At 37.8% G+C, this 13,312-nt stretch overlaps 1 protein-coding gene across 3 annotated transcripts in view; it reads right to left on the bottom strand.

The window, feature by feature from the left end:
• Window positions 1-2,675: 2,675 nt before the first annotated feature.
• Window positions 2,676-13,312, bottom strand: part of PLEKHH2 (pleckstrin homology, MyTH4 and FERM domain containing H2) — a 66,920-nt gene continuing 56,283 nt past the window's right edge. For 2 of the 3 annotated variants that reach the window (XM_036435161.2, XM_036435162.2), the window contains 5 exons: window positions 10,930-11,075; window positions 9,387-9,516; window positions 8,353-8,439; window positions 5,419-5,556; window positions 2,676-4,810 (listed from right to left, as the gene is read on the bottom strand). In XM_036435161.2, coding sequence (XP_036291054.1) covers window positions 4,625-4,810; window positions 5,419-5,556; window positions 8,353-8,439; window positions 9,387-9,516; window positions 10,930-11,075 — 687 coding nt within the window. In that variant the 3' untranslated portion in view covers window positions 2,676-4,624. Of the gene's footprint in view, window positions 4,811-5,418; window positions 5,557-7,517; window positions 7,549-8,352; window positions 8,440-9,386; window positions 9,517-10,929; window positions 11,076-13,312 lie in introns of all 3 variants that reach the window. The other variant, XR_006741410.1, reaches the window with a different exon arrangement.

Raw genomic sequence — 13,312 nt, 5'->3', positions numbered from 1 at the left:
TCTCTTCTCTTCTCTTCTCTTCTCTTCTCTTCTCTTCTCTTCTCTTCTCTTCTCTTCTCTTCTCTTCTCTTCTCTTCTTTCTCTTTTCCCTTTTAAATCTCCCCTTCCTTCTTCCCTTACATCTCTCTCTCCTCCTTCCCTTCCACTCTCTAGAAATCTCCCAAGCTATTTTCTAGTGATTTACTAGCGGCAAAGAATATTGCGATTTTTGTATTTCCCAACTTTCTGCTTATTTAGTTTCAGGTTTTACGCAACAACACATTATTTATTAATAAGTTAATAACGTCAATGCATTCCACAATATTTCATTTACTTTACCTTCAAATCAATAATAAATATTGAGTTATCATTATATGCAAAACTGTGTGATGCACAGAGTAAGAAATGAAGCAATGAATAATGTAAGATCCGTACCCTTGAGAAAGATATACAATAGTAAAATATAATAACCCAAAGGAAGCCAGTGATATAAACTATTGCAGAGGTCCCCAAAATTACATAAGAATAAGTGACTATGCCCAGTGCCATTGGTGGAACATTCATGGCAGTGGCAGCAGTTGATCTGCCTTGAATGCTGAGTAGATGCAGGCTTTGCAGCTCAAAATGTCCTGGATATTTGAAGGAGATACTCTCCCTGCAACATCTGCCACTGGCTTGGTTTCTATGGTGTAATGTTCAGGAACATGGACCTTAAAGTAAAATAGACTTAGATATAAATCCTGACTCAGTCACACTGTGAACATTTGTGTCTTGTTTTGGAGTTATTTGCTCCAATAAAGCTATTGCCTTAGTAAGATTTATTGTTTCTTGCCTATTACTGGATCCCAAAATACTTCAAGCATACAATGAAGATTTTTGGATTGATGTAAATTATAAATATGCCTTCAGAATCATTGGGATTGTTCGACTTAGGTAAAATTATAATATGAAGCCAGTGCTTATCTCATCTCCTCACCCAGCCTCTGCTGAGGCCCATGCAACTCCTCACTGTAGGACTGACCTTCCCACTTTCCCACTTAAATGCCCAAGAAAAGCCCGAGGTTTGGGTCCCCTGAAATATGGATGAGTCTCACTTTACTCTAAATATCCATGTGTGGACTTTACATTAATTTGGAGTTTAAAATTACGCAGCAGTAAAACCCCTTTCTTCTTTTAGGGAAAAGGGAATAGGGGAGAAACGTGAGAGGAGATGCAATTTGTATGTGAGCCATGTGGCAGAGAAACTTCTCTTCTGTTACTTCTGTTCCCCATCCCCCTTTTTCAGTCCCTACAATCCTGAAGCCTTGGCTCCACAGACATGAGCCCAGACACTGCACTGAGGGAGTCCAAGTTCCCTCCAGCTCAGGGGCAGGAGACTGGGAGAAATGTGTTCTTGGCATCCCAGGAACATGGACAACCTTTTTCTGGAGAAATATGGTTACCCACAGTGGTTAGTGCTTCAGGATTACGTTGGGAGCCATCAGAGTTGAGACAAGCAACTCAGTCTTAAGAAAATAGAATTAAGTTCCTTCTAGCAGAAGTTATGTGGTGCCCTGAGGGTTTGGCCAGAAGATAAGATTAACCTGCCGCTTAGCATCTTTGCAATTTCCCCTTCCTGATCCTCCCCCCCTAGATAGCCCAGCCTTGGAATGTCACACCTTGGAATGTTTCCGCTGCCCTGGCAGTTAGCCAATCCTGTGTTGCCAGATACCTTACCACCTTGCCACTCAATGCCTAAACCAATTGTACACTGCCAAAGACCCCTCTGCATAGGCAATCCTGCCCCCCTTTGTTTCTGCTGTATATATACAGCCATTTCAAAGAATAAAGTTGAGGCTTGATCAGAACCTTGTCTTGCCTCCATTCTTCCGCGTTCCTTGTTTGTTTCATTCTCTTAGGTGGTTCCTGCGTACCCCCGTTGTTGCCCAGGGGTCGGGACAGGATTATACTTCAGTAAAATTATGGGTTAAATATCTTGTTCCATTTTAAAAAATATATATATTTTATTGATTTTGTACAGAGAGGAAGGGAGAGAGATACAGAGTTAGAAACATCAATGAGAATCATTGATCAGCTGCCTCTTGCACACCCCCTACTGGGGATATGCCTGCAACCAAGGTACATGCCCTTGACTGAAATTGAACCCAGGTCCCTTCAGTCCCCAAGCCGACACTCTATCCATTGAGCCAAACTGGTTTCGGCCATTTTTTCCTTTTTCTGTTAAAAAAACTCCAACCAACCAACTAATATACACAATTTTAGAACAAAGATTCTGTAAGTTGTGACTAACTTTTCTTGTAAATGGAGAGTTAAATTCATTTCCAACCTCTGGCAGTATTTGACTTTAAGGACACACACACACAAACACACACACACACACCCAGAACCCTTAAAAATAAATTTTGAGAAAACAGTCCATTCAACTTATCTTTATGCAATAGGCTCCCTTAAGGGGTTAATATGAAATCATGGGAGAAGCCCATGATTTATACATATTGTATACGTGTCAATATGTATGCACATGAATTAAAATTATAGCTTCCTTTTATATGGATAAAACAAAGCAACACTGAAGACAAAGCGTGAATACAAGAGAAAAAGGTAATAACTACCATTTTCATTATGAGTAGACCTCAGTTTTGACAATGAAAACATTAGCTACTTCTTTAAGATTATTCAAAAAATAATGCTCAACATGGGTTTTGTAAGTCATTTATTATGATTGAAAGGTAAGAAAATGATAGGAGAACACATATTATAATTAAACATGGAGCATTATTCTCTTGTAGCCAATCATAATAACATAGTTTTAATTTTTAAATGTCTATATAAGTAATTTCCCAGAAAATGAAAATTTCACATCATCAGTTACAGAAAATTGACTTCTTTCCATCAAAATATTTTCTCTCTACTCTATCAAAAATTAATACTGAGTCCAGGGTACTAAGGTTTACGCTAAGCCTTCACCACTTGTTTAAATGAGAAGATTTAGGGTTGCTTACCAAATGGTGAACTAACTATTGCCTGGGAATAAAGTTCTCACACATATTTAACAGCTCTGCCAAGCCTCTGGCTCACCAAACTAATGATTTTTAAATGGTTTTCTGGGAACTTAAAAACTCTATTGTATCCCAGCCAAAAAGCCTCATGAGAGTCATCCCAAACTTGTAACCAGTTTATTCTCTAAAAGTAAGTGGTTGTGGTTCAAAAGTGAGGGGGAATAGTAAATGGAAATCTCTTTCTATGGTTTGTTGTTCTTGCTGTTCTTGTTTGGTCATTTCCAATAACGCAACATCTTACTTAAGCAGCACATATCTTGGCTCTGTCCTTTCTTAGGGATGCTAGTATGGGATGGCACATTTGTAAAAGGCTTAGTGTGAGAATAGTGTACTGCCACAGGGAGGACACAGCAATGAAGAAATCATGGAGGTTCTGCCAACAAATTAATTCAAGCAGCTAACGTTTTCTTTTATTGGTTAATAAAAATACCATACACAAAGTGATAAATATGTCAAAAAATAAATACAAATATTCTACACATAAATAAAATTAAGTATCCTGATTACCATCGCAATTGAACATCTTATAATTTTCATGTCTTATCACAGTTTCATATTTATCAAGAATACTCATTACTATGTCCTGACACATACTACAATGTACTGACCATTTATGTAACCTAGTAAAAGAATATATTTCTAGGCTCTTTCAAATGAAATTTCACCTCCTTTGACAGAAATATTACTTTCTCTTTTCTTATAAATACATTTTTGGGAACTTATTTGCAAACTACAATGAAAAAGGACCATATGAGGCAAAAACTGAAGAACTGTCTTTGTTTCCAAAAATATTATTATCTAGCAAAGCAAGGTCAAGATGGCCCAGCACCCAATGCAATGGAATGCGGGCAATAGTCCGGTAAACTCAGGCTCTGTTGACAACCAAGGAATGTCAGGAATCGCTGTCTCCTTTTAAATTTTATGCTCTGGTGATCTGAAAAGCTGACGGTGTATACTTCCTAACATCACACAGGAAGTTCTGGCTACCTAACTCCTGTTTTCTCACACAGTGATTCATCGGGCCAGAGATTTACTGAACTTGCTCTGAAAATTTACACATAAACACCATCCTGCAGCTGTTTCTTACACTGTGCACTCCACTTCTTTCCAAACACATTAATTAAAATACATGTAATTACATGTACTTAGTTTTTTTTGGCATTATTTCCAAATATTCAACTGGTTTGCCAAATGAGAGTTTGGAATCTCCCTTTCTAAAGATTGCCAGAGTATTTTTTAAAAGAAGAAGAAGAAGAAGAAAAAACTCCCCCACCATATTGCATGATGTGTCTGATATAGCAAGGGAGAAGGGAGATAGAAAAAAATTACAAATTCTAATCCATTTAAAATACATGTACAAATTTCCAGGAGAAATTTGTGTGCGAATTTTGTGTTTTATGTGTTATTAGTATTCATTTGACTATTTATGAATAAAACAAATAATCCCCATTATTTTTAAAATCTGGAATATAAATATGTGGGTGCCATGTTGCCAGGATGTAAATAAACTTATTTGGAGCGGATGCAGCCACTGCTTAGAGGGCAGAGAGTGAATGTTCAGGCGCCTCCCCCGCAACCCCTCACTTTCAGAGTAAGGTGGGGCCTATGGTTGGTCTGCTGCTTGAGAGAAGGGGCTGGCTTCCCATCGTCCTGGCTTGGGGCCCCTGGTTCCTGGCTGAGAGCAGCGCTGGAGCAGAGAGGTGGTGAAACGCAGCCTTTTGCTGATGGAAGTTGTTTATGTAACTGGCGATCAAAAGAGTGATTTCAAGAATCTAAAACAAGAAAATCAGAATTGTTATGCCCCTGAGAAGTTCTCATCACTTCTAAAAGAAAATGTTAGCCATGGGTGGTCTCTATTTGCAAGTGCCCAGGCTACCAGCATTCCTGTCTAGGCAGATCAACCAATGAGGTATTTACAGGTTAGCATGTAAGTTTACTTAGATGCATTTAGTTAGAGACATTAGTTTGCTAAAACTAGTAAAGAAACAAGTGTGTTTTAATTATAAAATCTTAATTTTCCCACTAATGGGTCGGTAAAGTGAATTACTCCAAGTAAATACGATAGTAATACATATAAAGTTCCTCACAACAACTTACACCAAGGCCACTTATTTTGAAACTTCTGGATAGCAAGCATTGGGCTAAATACAATTCCTTCATTTAATTCTTAAACAAACAAACAAACAAACAAAGGTAGCAACCTATCATTTAACTTTTAGATGAAGAAATCAAGGCTTTAAAAAGACGAGGTAAGCCCGAATTTGGAACTAGGGTATCTGACTATAAGTGTTTTCTCATCTGGATCTTAGTCTTTGCACAGAAAATGTTTTAGGATGAAAGAACATTAGCATAAAGAGTTGGTTCAAAGAATTCTACTCACCTTGGGTTTTGCCATGGCAAAAAGTAATTTCTCTGTTGGTTTGTCCTTGGAATGTGTGTTGTTAATGACTATCATAAAGTCATCTTGATATCCTCCAAATGTCATTAGACTCTTGTACACATAGCTGACTATTAACCTCTTCAAAGAGAAGTAAATATGTTATACACTCTTTATTTTCAAAGACAAGAAATGACTAATAACATATCTCCATTAAATGCTGATATTAATTAATTGTGATATAATACATTTTTCCTAAAGTAAAATTTACTGTGATCCAAAATAGATAGTAGTATACTAATTTTATTTAGGCATCACTTATCTTTATAATTAAAATACATTTTGATTTTGAAACAAATAACTCACTAGGAAATGAGAAAATACAAGAAGAAAATAAAGTGTGTATATTCCAGCATCCAGAGGAAATAATTTTGTATATGTACTTTAATATTTTTGTATATGTCTCTCTATCTATATGTATTAAGTTTAACCATATGAAACTGATACTTTTTAAGGTAAAACATGTCAAATATTGGCAAGCTCATATGGTTTATGCTGATTTGCATACTTTGATTTATTATACACAAACAGAAATAGGATCATGCACACTGCTTCTTTTTTAATTTAACTAGTACATATTATGAAAATCTTTCCATGACAATAAATGTACTTGTGTAACAACTTTAAAATTATTTTATAGACCATTTTTATTTAAACTACTCCTTTACAGAACATTTAAATCATTTTTACTTGTCACTAACTTAAGCAACACTCGAATGCATATTTTTCAACATATTTTGTAATACATATATGTAATTATTCCTTTGGTTACAAACCTCAACAGCTGGAATTGCATCTCAAGAAAATAAGGACAATATGTAAAATATTCCCAGACTCCTCCAGAAGGGTTATAACCATTTATGTACCCAGCACCACAGTCCTGCTAACACTAAACATCACTTTTTGAATCTCTGTCAATCTGACTGGTGAGAAATAGAATCTTACTGTTTTAAATTGAATTTATTTGATTACTAGTAAAATTAACATTTTAAAATACACGTACTGAACATTTGTATTTCTTCTGTGAATTGCCTTGGACCATTTGTCTATTGATGTGTTGATCATTTTCTCACTGTTTTTTAAAATGTGTTTTTATTGACTTCAGAGAGAGTAAGGGAGAAATAGAAACATCAATGATGAGGTAAGAATCATTGATCACCTGCCTCCTGTACATCCCCTACTGGGATGCACCCTGACCAGGAATTGAACCAGTGATCTCCTGGTTCATGGGTCGACACTCAAGCACTGGCCAGGGCATTTCCTTATTGTTTTATTAAGAGACCCATGTTTATAAAGGATAGCAACCCTTTATCATATATGTAGCACATATTTTTCCTAATGTGTTGCTTAAACAATTTAAAAAATATTATTCAAGCCGAAAACGGTTTGGCTCAGTGGATAGAGCATCGGCCTGCGGACTGAAGGGTCCCAGGTTCATTTCCGGCCAAGGGGATGTGCCTTGATTGTGGGCACATCCCCAGTAGGGGCTGTGCAAGAGGCAGCTGATCGATGTTTCTCTCTCAGCGATGTACCTTGATTGTGGGCACATCCCCAGTAGGGGCTGTGCAAGAGGCAGCTGATCGATGTTTCTCTCTTCCTCTCTGTAAAAAATCAATAAATATATTTTAAAAATATTATTCAAAGATGTACAGCCTAAAAGGAAAGGAATCTGCACATTTAATAATTAGTTTGCAAGAAAAAGCAGACCATTCCAGCATTAACTGGCTCAAGGCTCAGCCCACCCATGTCCACTTCCTGGCCTCTTTACCCGTCTCCCAGGATCTAGAGAACTGGTTTTCTTAGCTAAGATAATGCAATAATGGTGTACAATTTTTTGGTGACTTTAAATCCCATTTTAGAATCTATCTTCAAGTTATCCATTCAAGAACTAAAAGGCATTCAAAAGCATAAACTCTTTCCAAAACATTTTTTAAAGCGACTATAAGGAGAAACAGTTACTATAACACTTCAAAATAGTTTGGTTTCCAGTAAATTCTCAGTGATTGCTGACTATCCACAGTTGGAGAGCCCAGGATACCTACCAGGTAAAATGTAGGAATTCCTGCCTGCCAGCTTAAAAAAAAAATCACAACATTTTTACTATGTAATATGATACATGTGAAGTAAATAAATGACACATAGAAAGCCTATTTGACTTTATAATCACAGAAAAAGGTCTAAGATACTGTTTAGGTACAAGTAAACTGATAAGTGATTTGACAGGAAATTACAGGAATCCTTCCTGAAGCCTTAGGAAAACTGAACTTAAGTTTCTATTTGAATGTCATCTTTTTTATTTTACATAGGAAGCAATCTTCCTAACATGATAAATGGTCATTTTACAAATACAACTATGATTACCATTCAGTCATGGTATCCTGATATTTTTCTCATACACAGTATAGGCATACCTTTGGTTTATTGCACTTCACAGATTTTTATTCAAATTGAAGGTAAGACCCTCCACCAGCAAAAGATTATATTATTCACTAAAGGCTTTCGTGATGGTTAGCATTTTTTAGCCATAAACTATTTTTTAATTAAGGTATGTACACTGTTTTTTTTCAGACATATGCTATGGCACATTTAGTGGACTACACATACTAGGAGACCAAGATGTTTGTGTGACTTGCTTTATTGTGATATTTGCTGCATTGTGGTGTTCTGGAACGAAACCGCAATATCTCTGAGCTATGCCCGTATGTAACCTGTCGAATTTTGTTTTTAAAAGATTAAGCTGTAATCATAGTTGTATGTTTATAAAAGGACTATTCATTATATAGTATTAGGAAGAAAATCAGACTAAGATATCATTGCCTTCCGTTTACAGTACACGGAGCAATAGGCTCAATGCAAAACCTCAGGCTTTAATCTTACCATGGAGTTGTGTTCTAAGATGCTTAACCCATCCTCATGGACAGCCAGCCACAGGACAGTGCTTCCAAGTGATGATGGCGCTATGGGCTATGAAGAAGTGAAAATACACTTTGTCACAAATGCTAAGCAAATTCGCAGAAATGTTTTTCCCCCCGCTAAAGGTAATGCAACATTTCAAACAACAACTATTAAAAAAATCTCTCCGGGGGAGGAGGAGGCAGTGTGGCATAATGGAAAGAGCAGTGAATCCGATCTTAGGAAGCCTGGGTTTGGGATCCAAAATCTCCGTCTATTAATGTGTGCATTGGGACGAGCTCTGTGATCTACCCCCTGGCAGGGTCAGCCTCTCCCTCCTGCGTTCTGGCCGAGCTCGGCTCACGTCACTCTTGGCCAGTGGTTGTTCCCAGGCCCCATTGCAACACGGACTGAGAGTTCCTGGAAGTGAGTGCAACCCATCTGAGACCGTGAGCTTATGTATCCCCTAGAGCACATGTGTCAAACACAAGGCCCGCGGGCCAAATCCGTCCCGCCAGGCCTTGCAATGTGGCCCGCACCACGCTGTCATCACTGCACTCCGCTGCGTTTCCATCACAATGACAGTTTATGACTGTTCAGTAAACCATTCGGCCCGCGATTTAGGCTGGATTTTAGATTTTGGCCCCTTCTCTGATTGAGTTCGACACCCCTACCCTAGAGCTTCGCTCAGTGTTTGGCAAACAGAATTCATAAAATACGCAATAAATGAGTGAGAGAGTCGCTGAGGGAATGGCTGCATGAATGAAGAGAAGGAAGCGAAGTTCAGCTGTCGTCTTCAGTCTAATGCTGAGCCCAGTGAGGGTAAGAAATGGCTAAAGGGAGGGCCAAGGGGAGCAGAGGGGAACAGATAGAGGAGCTGATGGCCTCCCTGTCTTTTACTTATTGTTTAAACGGTTGGAAATGTCTTTATTTTCCTTTTAAACACTGAGCCTATAAACATGGGGTTACGGTTACCACTGTTTTATTTACTGAACTGAATGATCCCCCATCTTTCTTACTTTTGCAAGAAACAACTTGGCACCGAAGAATGGCCACTTCCTGGCGACTGTCAAGTAAATTCGCACGCAATCAGCAGCACTGTGTCCCCGGAGGGCCATCCATCTGGTTGATAGTCGCTGGCAAAGCTGCCTAAAAAGGAAAGAGAAAAGGACAAAAAAACACAAAACAAAACACGCCAAAATATGAACAGTGGATCATCCTTCTAAGAGAAGGCTCTTATTAAACCAGTCCTAGGCAGAACTGGGATACCTAGACCCAACCTAAGCGAAATATGTTATTTTGTGACTCCCATGTAACCACAGCCTACCCCTTGTCCTTTTTGTAGTATTCCTTTCACCAAATCCTCAGTATTAGTGCTCTCAGCAGGACCTAGGTTTCCTGTTTCCCACCCACTGCAGGTACACTTTAAAAATCTGATTAATGCCAGCCAGCATGGGTGAGTGCTGACCTAGGAACCAGGAGTTAGTGGTTCGATTCCCAGTCAGGGTACATGCCCCAGTTGTGGGCTCCATCTTAGGTGTGGGGCTTGCAGAGGGCAGCCAATCAATGATTTTCTCTCACCATCGATGTTTCTATCTCTCTACCTCTCCTTTTCTCTCTGAAATTAAAAAAAAATAATAAAAAATATATATATATATATATATATATATATATATATATATATATATATATAAATCTTGATTAGTTAATATAAAATCTCAGTGTAAATTCTTTTAACAGGTAATTTCTCATGGGAATAACTTCCATTTTTAAAGAAAAGTACAAGAAGTTGAGACCAAACAATAAATTCCTAACGGGAATTTTAGGTACTGCCATCCCTGGCTTGTCAAAATGCTGGATGCAGGGAAAACCTCTTTTAAACCACTTCTACATAGAGAAAAGACTCACCTCAACTGTCCCTGTTTTGGAAAAATTCATTGTGAACTAGATTTCCTCTATTTTTAAATCTATAGTTCTTCTTTACATGCTCTCAAAAATCAAAACTCCAAGTTATCTGAGTTTAATTTAAAGGTTTATATTAAACAATCTTGTGTAAGATGATAGTTCATTTTTATTCCAATTTGTTCATAATAAAATACCCTAAGAGATGAAAAAATGGTAATCACTTCATCAAATTAAACATATTATTGACCAATTTTTTTCTTTTATTTCTTTTAAAAAAATACATTTTGTTGATTTTTTTGTTTTTGTTTTGTTAATAAAGATGAAGGGAGGGGGATAGAGAGTTAGAAACATCGATCAGCTACCTCCTGCATACCTCCTACTGGGTATGTGCCTGCAACCAAGGTACATCCCCTTGACTGGAATCGAACCTGGGACCTTTCAGTCAACGCTCTATCCACTGAGCCAAAGCAGTTAGGACTCATTTATTTCTTAAATCTAGATTCTAAAGTTTTTAGGCATATAAATAAAAGGATCTATAATCTCCTGGGATTCACCACTATTAAAAAGCCTTGGGGAAAAAATGGTCATGTTCATCTTTAAAATATCACCAAAGAACAAGTGTGACTCTGCCTTTAAGAGTTACAAGCGGTTCCTTACCTTACCTGCTCTTCAGAGGAGTCATCTCTATACCTTTTAGGGTAAAATTTCTCTATGACTTGTTTCAGAGTTTGGTTTGCTTTGCACTGATTAGTTACATGGCCTGCTGGCGTTGAAAAAGGTCTTTCAAAATCTCCAATCTCCACCTAATTGGAAATACAAAAAAAGAGAAAACAAAGGATAAGAGTTAAAAAAAAAAAGAAAAAGAAAATCAGTTTTATTCTTTCTAAGCATTCTTTATAATATATAATTACACATAATTATATAATATATAATTACACATAATATATATAAATCTATTTGTCACGATTGTGTGATTATGGAATTTTTTTTGACATTCTAATACATTTTATTTAAACCAATATAACAAAAATGTTTTCATTTCAACATGACCAATATGTTTTTGAGACATTTTACTCAGTCCTTAAAATCTGGTATATATTTTATACTCACAAAACATCTTATTTTAACTATCAAGTACTCCATTGCCACATAGATAGTGGATGCTATATTGGGCAGTATGGGTCTAGGGTGATTTATATGCATATAGAAGTTTGAGAACCACTGTGTTAGGATAAGTAGAGTACTGCACATCAAATATATATTTTAGTCTTTTTAAAAAAATATATTTTATTGATTTTTTACAGAGAGGAAAGGAGTGATTATGGAATTTATAATCATATGTATTATTATTAAAATCTAAGTCCCATCTGAATGCTGATTTTGAAAAAAAAATCTCTAACTTAAACATTTCAGTTCTCTATCTACATTAACCACACTAGGTTAATATCATCCTCAAATAGTATTTGCTCAAGGCCACATCACTCCACTGTTGCCTGTTATAACACAGGAAAAATTTTCATTTTTAGGTACCATTTTAATTGATAATAAGAGAAGTTAAAAATGAAAGACAAAAAAAGTTATAAAGCTAAGGGAAATCTCAAGAATGTATTATAAACTTTTTAAGGGGCTTTACTGAATATAATGGGAGCAAGAATTATATTCTCATTCATTTCTTCCTAGATTTCCACCATAAATGTTATTGTATTCATCTCCTTGTTTTATCATTCTAGGATTCCTGGGAATAGAGCCCCTTTCTGCCCGAACGAAAGACTATTCAATTTTTATCTACACAGACACCATCCCTTGCCCACCCATCCAACTACCAACTATCTCTCCAGCCACTCACCTATCCATTCCTTCACCCAAACCTACACCATGTCCCCTTTCCATGTCAGGTGCTGGGCTAAGTGATGCGAAAGGGAAAAAGGCTGAGCCTAGGTTTTATCCTCAGGGAGTTAACTGTTTAGTAGGGAGACTGAAGTATTAACAAATGGAGGTTAAATCCTAAACTGATAAACTGAGACAAATGCCTAGTACATGGTACCAAAGGAGGGTTCAAGGAGCGAATTGGGTGGGGCTATTCAGGTGAATGTCCTACAGAAGAACATCCACATCAAACCTGTAACACTCCCCAACGAGCAGATGGAGGGCTCCAACGAGACTGGGACGGGCTTACAGAGAGTCTCAGGTCTCCATTTCAACAAGGCCCTTGGCCTCCAGGTAAGCTGTTAGTACAACCAGCCTCTGAGATAGTGACCCATTCAGCTTCCCTTATTGAGCTTTTTAAAAATATATATATATTATTGATTTTTTTTTACAGAGAGGAAGAGAAAGGGATAGAGAATTAGAAACATCGATGAAAGAGAATCATCGATCAGCTGCCTCTTCCTCTTGCACACCCCCCTCCTGGGGAGGTGCCTGCAACCAAGGTACATGCCTTTGACTGGAATTGAACCCGGGACCTTCTGCAGGCAGACGCTCTATCCACTGAGCCAAACCAGTTTCGACAGAATAACAGGCGTCTCTGGGTGGGCACCTGATTGAGCTCTTAATCTGATCCGTTACTGCCTAAATCCCTTAGCTGAGCTTCATCCTTACAGTCTATTCTTAGAACTGTCCAGGTTCTCAGACCCAGTCTTTTATTTGTTGGTTTCTTAGTTTGACTCTGCTGTCCAGCTGCCACCCCCCTCTCCTATCTGGTCAGGTATCCTTCCTACTTTCCTCACCAGTACACGGTTTCCTCAGAGCAATTGTTAGTTGTCCCCACCTGTCCCCAGGTACTACTCAGTTCAGCCACCTGTGCAACCCCAGACAAGGATTTAACCTTCAAAGACGCGGCAGCTGGGCGAACAGGAGTTATAAAAATGGTAGGCTGTTCTAGGAAACGGTGCCTTATAGGGAACCCTTCAGCAGTATCTCCGAGCTCAGTGTCTCCCCGCTCTGAGGCTGTGGCACAGAATGAGCACAATCATGTTTAGAGAATAGTAACTGAAAATTAACTCATGCTCAGTCCGCCCCACATCAACACCAGGCCTCACCA

This window comes from Pipistrellus kuhlii, unplaced genomic scaffold (assembly GCF_014108245.1).
Source record: "Pipistrellus kuhlii isolate mPipKuh1 unplaced genomic scaffold, mPipKuh1.p scaffold_m20_p_13, whole genome shotgun sequence".
Classification (NCBI taxonomy): domain Eukaryota; kingdom Metazoa; phylum Chordata; class Mammalia; order Chiroptera; family Vespertilionidae; genus Pipistrellus; species Pipistrellus kuhlii.
Note: the sequence above shows the minus strand (reverse complement) of the source record. Positions and strands in the feature narration are given on the sequence as shown.